Genomic DNA, 12,970 nt, shown 5'->3' on the forward strand with positions numbered 1-12,970 from the left:
TGTCTGTCTGTCTGTCTGTTCCACAAGAAGGAGATGTGCTAGAGACTTCAAATTTTCAGGGGATCTCAAGGTTCACCCCCACAAAACAAAACGCCCACGGCAAATCCTGTCAGCCACCCCTAAGGGGCTCAAAGGGGGTATCGAAGAAAACAGTTTGGGCGCTAGGGCGAGTTTCTCTCACAAAAGTGGCCCAAAGTTAATTTATTAATTTTTGAAAATATTGGATGGTCTCCTAAGAGCCCACTGGGTGAAAATTTCGTCCGTTTTGCGCTATCTCTAATCGTTTACGCGCTCGAGGGTCTTTTTAGACAAAAATAAGCTAAAAATTGCCATAGTTAACAATAAGATGTAGAAAAGGGCCTAAAAACCGCAAAATAGAAAGGAAACTTTCCCCCACCCCCAAAAAACGTTTTCTAAGCAGATGGGTGGGTTGTAGTCGCGGTGCTTCACCGTTACATCTCTTTCTCAAGTCTTTGGGGCAAACTCAAAGATGACGGGTTTAAGCGGGCCGAAGGCCCGCTACATCATTACATCATGTTCTTCAGCAAATCGCGTGACAGAAATGGTCGGGCCGCAAGCCCGACCATCGCCGCCGGCAGGGCAAGCAGGCCTGGCCCCTGCCGAATGGAGTTGCCGGCGGAGCGAAGCGGAGCTGGCAACTTCGTTTGGCGGAAGGGCGGGCCTGCTTGTTGGACTTAGCCCCCTCTTCCACTTTACAGCAGTTTAAATGAGATTATTAACTGCAATCAGTGCTGAGGAGGGGTGCAGTTGTGAATTTATTGATGTGCAAGGAGCCTTTTTAAGTAGCAAGTTGGATGAAGAACTATTCATGCATCAACCACCTTTTTTTGAAGAAAGTGGTAATAATTTTGTATGCCATTTAAATAAGAGTTTATATGGATTAAAGCAGGATGAAAAGGACTGGCACAAACCTATTAATCAGATTATGTTCAATCCTAATTTTATTAGATGAGCGAATGATAATTGTGTGTATGTTCATCCTTCTGAACAACTTGTTGTGAGCTGGTACGTTGCAAGCTAATCCAGATTCCAACATAGATCCGTCCCCGATGTCAAATTAGGTAACGTTAGGCAAAAGGAGGACCCCGGGTGAAAAAAAGAACTGACCCGAGACCGCAGTAAACTGACTCATCCGACCGGGGGCTGATCTTAGCTGACGTGCATGACCTACGACTGAACGAGCTGAAAATAGGCAAACTTGGAGCGCCTCGAGTCGACTTGGAGCTGACAGCGAATCAGTTTACATCAGCAAACTATCAGTTCACCTCAGTTTCTCCAATCAGTTGGCGTCAGTCGCAGTTCAGCTTGTGCTCTGACTGCCTTTGAGTGGAGGTCAGCTGAGTGGACCTCAGTAGCCACGACTCAGCAAACAGCAGTTCGATTCAGTACAGATGATCACTGCCGTTACCTGATCGTGGACTGAACCGCTATCAGCTCCCCGAATCAGGTGTTAGTCAGTTCTACTCAGTAACAAAAATGTACTGCGGAAAGCTGTACCGTTGCTGAGTCACACTGAGTTTCTGAATTCAGCCAGCGTCAGGTCCGCTCAGTACTACATCAGTTACCCGATCAGTTACTATCAGTTACCTCAGGAGATGGTCAGCGCGACGCAGCTAACGTTCAGTCATATTTCACTTACTAGTTCAATTACTCTCAGTTTTGTCAGTGCTTCTAGACGTGAGCGTAAAAACGTCAGTCCCAGGTTGGCTTCGTGTTTGGTAAAGTCAGTTAATAGTCAGTTTGATCAGCTTCGGAACTGTTTAGTTTCAGTTAACGTCAGCTCCACGCAGCTGTACATCAGTAAAATATCAGTTAACTGCATCCTCGGATCAGCTTATTTTTTAACACGGGACAACACCAACTTTTTAAAACAATTGTATTTCAATATTATTTTTACAGGCTGTTCATAACTTTCCAGGGAGGTTCAGGGTGAGATGAAAGCCACGAAATCCACCGCGCGGTTCTGAAGTACGTTCCTGAAGAAAGACGCTGGCGCAGGTTTGAGCAAACGGGGTCGAGATCCTGATGAGAAATCTACGTGTGCAAGGCCGTACTTAACGCTGGTGAGAGGAACAATCGAATTAATGAGTTGTTTGTTACCGCCTCATTAACTCAAACTTATGTAATAGCATTTACTTGTAGCCGTTGTTCCACTCGAAGCTGTCCGTGAGACTACGCGCTGCATAGCCCATAACGTTGCACCTGTCTTCGTTTACAGCGCGCATAACTCCGCGGAGGTAAGCCTGGAAAGAACGCAATCCGTTTGATTTAGTACGAGCAGACTTATGCACATTAGGTGCTGCAGAGGTAGGCAATACTGTGTTACAGAGGGACACAATGCACCGCCCGAAGACCGTAAAAGTAAGTAACATTTAGTTTATACGCGTTGACACTTGTTCGATAGGGTATTTCAAAGCTGGACGTGAAGAAGTAAAATGGAAGAACAAAAGGCGCACTGCTCATGCGCAGATGCAAAGTGGGGGCAGCAGGGGGTAGAGTGGGGGGCGTCTGGACGTGCGCAGTGCCCGTTTTGTTCTTCCATTTTACTTCTTCACGTCCAGCTCTGAAATAGCCTGTTTCAAAACGTACTGGAAAACAAAGCTGCCTTCCTGTTAATGACACTCCTTATTCCTAATGCAGAGTGTGCTGAACTATGCAATATTGTGTAGCTTGTGTATTGACATTGGACATTCTTCATTATTCCGTACCAAAAAATCTTAAGCTGTCAGCAGCAGAATGGCGAGCTATGAACTTACACTGAAGTATGCGCTTCGTTTTACATCATCTATGTCGTTATCTGCAGATCCAGAGTATCCGTTTTCAGTAACGAGAACCTGTACGCCATTATACCTCTCGTCGATCCAATTCAAAGCACCTCGTATACTCCAAGGAGTAATCTGGAAAATAGTAAACAAAGTTGTCACCTTTTGACTGCAGTAATTTCACTCCTACGCATTTTTTTCCGGGTGCAGATAGTCCGGCAACTCAGACTGAAAGGAAAAATTATCCCTCTTGGAAGGGAACGGTAGGGTGATTCTCAGCACAAGATGTCATTTTGCAGCGGTGATTCTCAGCACAAGATGTCATTTTGCTTTGCCGGAGTAAAAAAATAGTAATTGTGGATTTTCTTTGCATTTGTGTTGCAAACGTTTCGAGGTTGTTCCTAAAAATAAGTTCTGAGTGACAGCAGCGCATGATCTGGTTTTAGACCTTTCTACCAAGAGGACACGGTGACGGAATTTACCTATTACGGAAATTACAAGTGGCTATATTTCGATGTCCACGCTAGGAAATGCTGGCCCGGTCCATGCGTCCACTTTTGCATTGAAATATATCAGACAGCAAAAGTTTATAAGGTACAGAACGGTTCCGGGAAGAATTTGTTACGGTTTGGTGCCAGAAAACGGAATTTACATGCATTTACATAGGGTAAGGTGCCCTAATGTGGCCACTGTCCATTGATGGCCACTTTTCTCGATTTCCAGCCAATCTGGTCACTTTACAATCTTGGCCTTAAAGTAGTGTTCCAGTAAGGCCCCTACTTGGGCATAATAAGCCAAACTACTTCACATCGTTGTCTACATTACAAGAAAAAGGGGTGGCCATCATTGGGCAGGCCCATTCTTAAGGTGGCCATCAAAGGGCATCTCACCCTAACGTACTGGTTTTTCAACTTCAGAAGCTTTTTAGCAGATGACTTTGCTTAACTATGTATCATTGCTTGTACTCTCATGCGGAGCGCTGAGAGGCACCAGGCATGATGTCATCCAATAGTGTGTGGAGGGCCGCGCGATGCGGATCCCGCCGCCCGCCGTGCCACAGCCAGACGCCCCCTTCCCCTCCCTTCTACCCCCCTCCCTCCGGCAGACTCAGCTCGCCGCTTGGCTCGAGGCGCAGCTCGTGGCTCGGCTCGGACCGTCTCGGCTGAGAAACGCGCGCGGCGCGTTAATTCAAACTCTAACGTAACTATGAAGAGACAGAACTAAATGAATTCAGAAACATTATTTTCAAACCATGTCTCTATTGAAAAGTATCACTCGCAAACTGTCTCTACGTCCCTCTTCACACTGACTTAGTCTTAGCTTAGACCGAGTCTTAGACCCTTCAAAACATTACAGTAATGTCCCTCTCGAAGCTGGCAAATCGAGACCGGATTTCAGCTTCGAGAGGGAGACCGAAAGTTAGCCACATGTTGCGAACCTATTGTATTGGCGCGGACTCGGGCATCAGGCGGTTGTAAATGCTTTGTCGCTCGCGCGAGCTCGCCGGGTTGTAAACCCCCATCTTTAAGCAGGGTCCGTCTCAAAATTTCAGCTTCGAGCGAGCCAGCTTCGAGAGGGGCATTACTGTACAAAGTATAGGAGACGCAGAACACAACCCAAATCTTTTTATTACCTATATACTATACAAGTAATGCGTAATGTGATCTTCCACTGAAGTATTATAGACTTTAATAATTCTTGAATTCGTATCATCTGCTTTCACGATCCGTTCCTGAACGGAACTTTTTTTCTCTTGTTGGCTGAGCGATAAGCGAAAGCCTACTACTCCAGTGATGATCAAAAAGTTTCGCGTCTGTCTGTGTGTGTGTTTGTGTGTCTGTACGCACGATAACTCGAGAACGAATTGAGCTAGCGACCTGTAGAACCCTATGGGCGACAATTTCGTCCGTTTGGCTCTATCTTTAACAGTTCAGGCGCCAGAGGTAGTTTTTGATGAAAATAAGCGAAAAAATGTGCAATTCTGCATGCTAAGTCGAAGTGACGGGAAGTTGACGGGCCGGAGGCCCGTATCTTTGTGTACATTTTTGCACTACCCGACTCGGGTGTCAGCTCTGCAGGCCTAGGTAGATGTATGCCAGGTGCGTCGCAGCGTTACAGTGTTTCGTGAGATATCGCGAAGCCTGTTACGCGAGACGTGGTCTGGTGCACATCCACCTAGTCTTATTCTAGCTTGGCAGCATTATACATGGTAACTCATCACACGGTTAAAGCCACACATATAACGTTAGGAAAGAAGCAAACGCGCCTGTTACATTAGCTAAACAACGAAGCGTGGCTCACGGTGGACATTTTCTGTCGACCCATACTGGATAGAAGAAATTTGAGATTCAAAACCGTTGGTCCCGAAAATTTTAGTGAAGATCTAAACTTTAAATAACAGCTATGTGTTCGTTATAAGCTCTTATGCATTTATATTAAAAGCGACAGGAAGTCTTGCTTTGTGGTCATAGGACATAGACGGAACTTACACGCTAAAAAGCATGTTCGCTAAAATACTAACTTTAGGCCTTGCGATTTGCTGTTGCAGCAAACACATTTTTGTTTTTCCCGTGTTAGCAAAAGGTTTTGCTGTTTCAGCAAACAGTTTGCTAAAAGACCAAAGCGTTTTTCTAGCGCTGCTAAATATTTTGCTGTGACCATAGCGACAAACTATTTTCTCCGCTATGGTGACAGCAAAACATAGCAGAGCTAGCAAAAGAATTTGCTGTTCAACCAAAATGTTTGCTGGAACATCAAAAACCTTTGCTGAAACAGCGAAAACAAAAATTTGTTTGCTGCAACAGCAAAACGCCAGCACCTGGAATTTTCTATTTTAGCGAACATGCTCTTTTGCGTCATACTGGGCAGGACACGTCTGACCCACTGAGCCTTTCGCTAGAGCTAGTGTATTCCAAAGCGCGTTTGAATATTGTAGTCCGTGCTGCGTTTAGTGAATAGGAGGAGAACGGGCACTCATAGCTATCAATAGGCATTTTCTAGAAGGAAAAGACACGAAATGACATCTTGTGCTTGGAATCACCCGGTTTTTAAGAACTTACCGCATCTTGCCCACCTGGTGTTCGGAGCCACTTTTCATCTAATCGGGTTGCAACATTTACATCGTTGGAGAACGATATTTGTGCGGTACGCTGCCCCTCTGTGCAAAGTCTTGCACTGCTGTGCTTCAATCCAAGGAAGTCTGTAGATCCTTATAACCAAAATAATGCACCGTAATGAGCAGAAGTTCATCGTGCCATGGGCAGAACATGTAATTTGTTTTGTAGCGTGAAGATAAGCAAAAATGCATCTCTGCATGGACAAAATTAGTCCTCTGACGTTTGTAGTGCAGAACTGCCCAAGTTTCATCTTCTTTTAGTGAATCCCAGCTAAAAATCCCGCCGGAAATTTGTCACTTTCCGGTGGAAATTCGCGATTTTCTACGGGTTTTTCCATTTTTCCGCCGGAAATGACGATCCCGCGGAAATTCTCGACGTTACCTGGATAATATTCGTTTTTGTCGGATTTTTTTTTAATGCCATAGAAAATTCTAGTTGCCCTCGGAATCACTTTCCGCGGATATTCCTTTTCCGGGGATTCGTAATGTTACTCGGAACACATGTTCCATGGAGATTGCTTCCATGGAGGAAACGCATTTCACTGAGTGGTGGCAATTTTCACGTTACGTCTTAGTTTCATAGAAATTCCGTGGAAATGCAGGAAATTCCTTGGAAACCCCATCCTTGTACGCAAAGCACTGTTGGTCGGAAACCATCTCAACTTCCATGTAAATTCATAACATCACTGTTTCAAAATGCACATGCACGGAGAAAAGAATCATCGCTTTCTCATATCAAACTAGACTATTGAACTAATCAAGAAAGTAAATGAGGGGAATGAGTTAAAAATTGGGAAATTAGGAAGTTGGGATACAAAAGATCTCATCCATTAACCGAGACTGTTGCTTTAAAGGTTGTGTGACTTCATACAATTCAAAACTATCAGAAACCAGTCCTCGTAATTAGATCTGTCGTCGTTCCAGGTAATTTTTTTTCCTACAGAATGTCTGACTTTTACTTATATAGTCGGAACATAGTGCACATGCCAAAAATCGACCTTTCTTTACGTCTGGTCCCCTGAACCAGAGCCCACCGCTCTGTGCTGCTGCTGCTGGCTGACGCGCGCAACTCGTGGAATGAAGTTTCGTTACATTCGTTTGAATATTCTTGTGGGGACTGCTTATGACCCGTAGCACTTAACCTCAAACATAACCTTAACATGCTACCGCAGTACGGTATTTTGTTTCAAAATTATTGATTCTTTAAGCCCTTTTGTCTACGTCAATGTAAGCTACCAATTATGTGCTGTGTTCATTGATCTGGATCTCCATACAATCAAGAAAATAATCATGTGTCACCAAAACCTAAGTGTGATATGCTATTTCCATGGAAGAAATTTCCAGGGACCACTACCGATGCAATATTATTTCCATGGAACAATGCTTTCCCGTGGAATCACTGTTCCAGGGAAAATTTTACATGGATGTAACCAAATTACTCAAGGGATTTGAACTCCATGGAATAATTTCCGGCGGAATTTTCAGCTGGGAAACAGAGACACTCTTAACGGAATAGGAAATTTTTGAATCAGCGAAGATGATTTCTAAAGCACATATCGGTATTGAGTATTGAGACAAAATTTGTATAGGGAGGTAAGTCGTTCTTTACTTTTGTCTTGTTCAGAAACAAACTTGCTTTAGGTTGAGATGAACCAAAGAACACATCCTCTCTTGACACAAAATTGCCCTTTCCCGTCTTAAGTGCAGACCAACAGGCAGTACACACATGTGAAAGGTTTACACTCAGACTTACACTTCAAATGGGGAGGGACAATTTTTCAGCGAGGTTCGATGTGTTCTTAGGCACAACCTTATCAGATATAAATTGGTCCGCAGGGAGGTGAAAGTTGTACCTAGGTCTGCTGAAAGTGTTTTATGTGGTACGTAACGTAGATACAAATTTGTATCTGATTTAGATGCGCACAAGAAACGTCGAGTCTACGTACAAAATTTGATCTTCGTCATTTAGTGTGTAGTGTTTGAACTTAAACACGGAATTTTCGTTTGGTAGGCCTACCCGTAACGAGAGCCATCTGTGCAGGGGTGAACGACGGCAGTTTGTCCCCTGCGGCCTGGCGTAGTGAGTCTGGGTACCGGCCGGTAAAGAGAGGATCTGCGACCCACGCGAACGAGGCTTCCATGAAACGTTCAGCGGCCGCCGCATCTGCGGCACTCGATGCGTTTTGAGGCTGACCATAGTCCAGAAAAAGTGTTGAGCCGACCCGACCTGCAAACGATGGTAATGTAAATGTACACTGTTATTTAGGCACTGTGACTCGTATCATATATTGGTTAGAATACCCCGCTACATTCGTTTTAGCGTGACATAGTTACTCACCTCAAGCACATAGACTATAAATGGCACGGGACAATATTTGTCTAGTTGCACATGCGTTTGTGTGCGCATCCTGCAAGATGAAATTTAAATCCTGAGTAGTTCTAAATCCTTTTTCTCAATTGAGCAAAATACAAATTTGTCCAGCAGGAGATACACATTTGTTATTAGGGTGGGGAGGGTTGGAGGTGGGTTAGCCACCTCCAATCCTGGTGGCTTGTCTCCTCGCGATCCCCACCTGGGAGGGGGGTAGGACAGGGGCTGACCTGCTTTTAGTTTGCATGGCAGTGCACTGCTTCTATCCGCCTGCTAAACACCAAACGCGTAGGTCCTGGAGGGCCCGTTAACTTTCTTCAAGACCGCTGTCCCTCAGCTTGTCCGCCCCTTCGCCTCTCTCTGCTGTCTCAACTCTCCACCCTTCACCTCTCTCTGCTGTCTCCCCTCTCCACCCTTCGCCTCTCTCTGCTGTCTCCCCCTCCCCACCCTTCGCCTCTCTCTGCTGTCTCACCTCTCCGCACTTCGCCTCTCTCGGCTGCCTCACCTCTTCACCCTTTTGCCTCTCTCTGTCGTCTTACCTCTCTCTCCTTCACCTCCCTCTGCTATCCCACCACTCCACCCTTCGCCTCTCTCTGCTGTCTCCCCTCTCCGCCCTTTGCCTCTCTCTGATGCCTCACCTCGCCACCCTTTCGCCTCTCGCTGCAGTCTCCCCTCTCGCCCCTTCGCCTCTCTCTGCTGTCTCACCTCTCCGCACTTCGCCTCTCTCTGCTGCATCACCTCGCCACCCTTTCGCCTCTCTCTGCAGTCTGCCCTCTCTCCCCTTCGCCTCTCTCTGCAGTCTCCCCTCTCTGCCCTTCGCCTCCCTCTGCTATACCTCCTCTCTACCCTTCGCCTCTCTCTGCTGTCTCACCTCTCTCTCCTTCACCTCCCTCTGCTATCCCACCTCTCCACCCTCCGCCTCTCTCTGCTGTCTCCCCTCTCCGCCCTTCGCCTCTCTCTGCTGTCTCCCCTCTCCGCCGTTCGCCTCTTTCTGCAGTCTCCCCTCTCTCCCCTTCGCCTCCCTCTGCTATCCCACCTCTCCACCCTTCGCCTCTCTCTGCTGTCCCCCCTCTCCGCCCTTCGCCTCTCTCTGAGGCCTCACCTCGCCACCCTTTCGCCTCTCTCTGCAGTCTCCCCTCCCCCTCTCCCCTTTGCCTCTCTATGCTGTCTCCCCTCTCCGCCCCTCGCCTCTCTCTGCAGTCTCCTCTCTCTCCCCTTCGCCTCTCTCCGCTGTCTCCCCCCTCCGTCCTTCGCCTCCCTCTGCTGTCGCACCTCTCTACCCTTTCGCCTCTCTCTCCCGTTTCCCCTCTCCGCCCTTCGCCTCTCTCCACGTTTCGCCTCTCTCTGCTGCCCCTCCTATACGCCCTTCGCCTCTCGCTGCGGTCTCCCCTCTCCCTTTGCCTCTCTCTGCTGTCTCACCTCTTTGCCTTTCGCCTCTCTCTGCTGTCTCACCTCTCCGCCTTTCGCCTCCCTCTGCTATCTCCCCTTTCCGCCCTTCGCCCTCGTTGCTGTCTCACCTGCCTGCCCTTCACGTCTCTCTGCCTCGCTCTGCTCGCTCACCTCTCCGCCCTCTCTGTCTGCTGTTTTTACCTCTTCGCCCTTTGTCTCTCTCTGCCGTTTTACCTATCTGGCCTGCCGCTTTCATCCTCCACCTTGCATCCCTCTCCCTCTGTCTCTCTGTACCTTCTCCTTCCCTTTGCCTCTTTCTGCCATCGAACCTCTCCACCTTGCCTCTCCCTACCTTCTCACCGCCGCACCCTTTTGCCTATCCCTGCATACCTTCGCCTCTGTGCCGTCACGCCTCTCCTTCCCCTTTCCCCGCTGCTCTCCGCCGTCCTGCCTCGCCACCCCTCTTTGTCTCTCTTCCTGCAGTTTGCCTCCTCACCCCTTTGTCTCTCGCGCTGCTGTGTTGCCTCTTCGACTGTCGGACTCTGTCGCCCTTGCCTCCCTTTTGCTACGCTCCTTTCCTGTCTTTGCCTGCGCTTTGCCTGAGTGTTGCACCCGCTGCTGAGGGAGGGGTGCCTTTTGCCTAGTCTCTGCCGGGCCGCCACACCCCTCCCCTGTACCTTATGCCTGCTCAACTTTCTTTTCAGCCCTCTGTACTCTGCTAACCATACACACGAGTTTAATTACCAGGACCCTCGGCTGCCGCGCGCGGAGCGCGGTGGCGGGCCCCCGCGTGGCACGCGCTGTACGCTAACTACATAGGGGGCTGGTCACCTTGCTATACACCCTCTTCTAGGTGCCGACGAGACCCCGTGCCCGGACCTGATTTGGTTCTGTCTCGCTCGGCGTTATATCTATCTATCTATCTATCAGGAGATACACATTTGTTATTACTCTCTAAGGTTTGAAATTTCATCTTGCAAGAACACGGTTCACTGGTGCCAGCGCAGGAGCGGAGTGGTCACTGGGACTTCAACCCCTTCCATACCTTGCTGCCAGTCAGCGAAGTCTCTGCGATATGCGCGGTACGCCTGCGCGTGCGCCAAGATTTGGTTGTGAACACAGCGGTAGGCTGCCGTACCCTGCGAGTCGACAATGCCCGGGCCAATCTGCCCCTCTGCATACCCTTGCACGCACAAGGTCACTGGGTCGTGGAGCAGAAGCCAAGTGCTCACCTGCGCCGAACAAACAATGCACATAGCAACCCTCTGCCGCCACACTTGCCCACTCCCACTCAAACGTGTAAATGTGAACTCACCCGACTACCAAACAAGCTGAAGGCAAATGTGGCGTAATCGAGGAAATAGTCCGGCGCACTTGAATTCAACCACCCATTAACAATTCCAGATGGTATGTCCCAGTGGTGAAGAGTTACCTGTCCCATAGAAAACAACCAAGAACGTAAATCCCTTTAATTTATTTATCAGGAACGCCACAAAACCACCCTCCATCACAGAACAAGGCAGCCGTTGGAATTACTTTTTTCATTGTGGACCGTGCTAGTGATTCAGGAGGAACACAAAGAATTTAAAAGAAACGGCAACAGAACTAGAACACAGCTAGCAGATCATTTTTATCACTTTTCTGGCGTTTTGACATCTTCTTTTGTCCACAAAGCATCATCAGCGCTTCCAACGGAATTTCCGAGGGAATTTCTGTGACCATTCCCAGTGTGCTGATGTCATTCCCTTCCACCTTTACTCCTGTATCATCAGTGTCCGCGATCAGACCTATGTATACTAGTACTCCTGCTCCTCTATGCACATAAAATTTAATTATCTTATCACGAAATCCTGTTTATAACTTGACTTATCCGAAAACCCGAGTTATAAATGGCATACCATCAAGTATATTACAACCGTTTTAAATTATTTTTGCTCACCAAAAAGTTTTTAAAGATTTGACTTGTACGCCAGTGTCTGTTTCCAGTCTGTTCTGGTTCTTTGCGCTCCACTTCCTCACCCGCTACGACCTTTTGAAATTACACTCATACGGCCTGTTGCTAAAAATACTTCGAGGTGTACTTGGCGAAAGGAAAATAATAGGATGATGCTGTTTGAGTGGGTTTGAGGTATTTTTCTAAGCTTACCACAGGTTCAATATGATTTTCAATCAAGGCGCTGAGCAACTTGTCGTAAAAGTTTATTGCAACCTGATTAGCATGTAGGCTGCTTCCAGTTGGGAGCAGTCGAGACCATGACATAGAGAAGTGATAAGTCTGAAACTGAAAGAAAAACAATGCATGACATGATTTATTACAAGGATTCTTAAAATATCGAAAATGACGTAGTCATTAACAAGGATGTCTTTGAGAGGGCAGACCTGTGAAACAAAACTGTTTGGGAGAAACGGATCGACAATAAAACTATGAATTAAAGCGCTTTCAACGAATGATATTCAGAAAAAGCAAGGATTAAACCACTTTTGGAGGTAAAGAACGTTTGCGTGCGTTTCCGGGAACATGCTCTTCTTTGCCTCGAAGTAGAAGGAGCATTTTCCGTGTGCACGGTCGCGTAAGTAGACCTACGGCAACGAAAAAAAAAAATGCTCATTTACTCATATAAGATGTATCTTTTGTTTAACGAGAGCGATTTTTGAATTTTCAATTTTAAATGCGTGAAAAAAAATAATTCTACAGTTTGGGTACCTAACATTCAAGTAAAAATTGCTGCACACGCTAACGCAAATCAGAAATGGGATAAAAACTCGTTTAGAGTTTTCAGTACCGATGTACAGCGACGAACGCAAAGCCAGGGCAACTTACTATAGTGTTTCTAAAAGATTAAGGGGCTCTCGAGTATCTTGTCCTGAGCTGCCAGGCACGAGTCCCTTGCGATTCGGAGCGGTCCAGCCACCCAGACGCCCGCAGCACGTTTTGGGCTCCCCTGAGCGCAGTTTTTCGAATTTCAACATGCGCTTTGCGACGTAGGGAAGAGGAAGGATAAATTAATTTTTTTAAGCCAGTCAGAAAAAAACGATTTTTTAAATTATTTTCATATGTTTGCCCCCTCCATAAAAGTTCCGAGGAGACCGCAGCAAACAAGCAGGCCCGCCCTTCCGCCAAACGAAATTGCCAGCTCCGCTTCGCTCCGCCGGCAACTCCGTTCGGCACGGGGGCGGGCCTGCTTGGCCTGCCGGCGGCGACTATTTCTGTCTCGCGATTTGCTAAGGAACATGATCGGATGATGTAGCGGGCCTTCGGCCGCTTAAACCCGTCGTCTTTGAGTTTGCCCCGTAGACACGAGAAAGGGATGT

The 12,970-nt window shown here is 47.3% G+C and overlaps 1 protein-coding gene across 3 annotated transcripts in view; it reads right to left on the reverse strand.

The window, feature by feature from the left end:
• Positions 1-1,880: 1,880 nt before the first annotated feature.
• LOC113213848 (myrosinase 1-like) overlaps positions 1,881-12,970 on the reverse strand; it is a 42,444-nt gene continuing 31,354 nt past the window's right edge. For 2 of the 3 annotated variants that reach the window (XM_052267672.1, XM_052267671.1), the window contains 8 exons: positions 11,805-11,939; positions 10,974-11,090; positions 10,704-10,890; positions 7,916-8,125; positions 5,843-5,991; positions 2,778-2,918; positions 2,158-2,264; positions 1,881-2,081 (listed from right to left, as the gene is read on the reverse strand). In XM_052267672.1, the coding sequence (XP_052123632.1) occupies positions 1,946-2,081; positions 2,158-2,264; positions 2,778-2,918; positions 5,843-5,991; positions 7,916-8,125; positions 10,704-10,890; positions 10,974-11,090; positions 11,805-11,939 (1,182 nt within the window). In that variant the 3' untranslated portion in view covers positions 1,881-1,945. Of the gene's footprint in view, positions 2,082-2,157; positions 2,265-2,777; positions 2,919-5,842; positions 5,992-7,915; positions 8,126-10,703; positions 10,891-10,973; positions 11,091-11,804; positions 11,940-12,970 lie in introns of those variants that run through there. The other variant, XR_008011169.1, reaches the window with a different exon arrangement.

The sequence above is a fragment of the Frankliniella occidentalis genome, unplaced genomic scaffold (genome assembly GCF_000697945.3).
Source record: "Frankliniella occidentalis isolate FOCC.00 unplaced genomic scaffold, Focc_3.1 Scaffold57, whole genome shotgun sequence".
NCBI classification, from domain to species: Eukaryota; Metazoa; Arthropoda; class Insecta; order Thysanoptera; family Thripidae; genus Frankliniella; species Frankliniella occidentalis.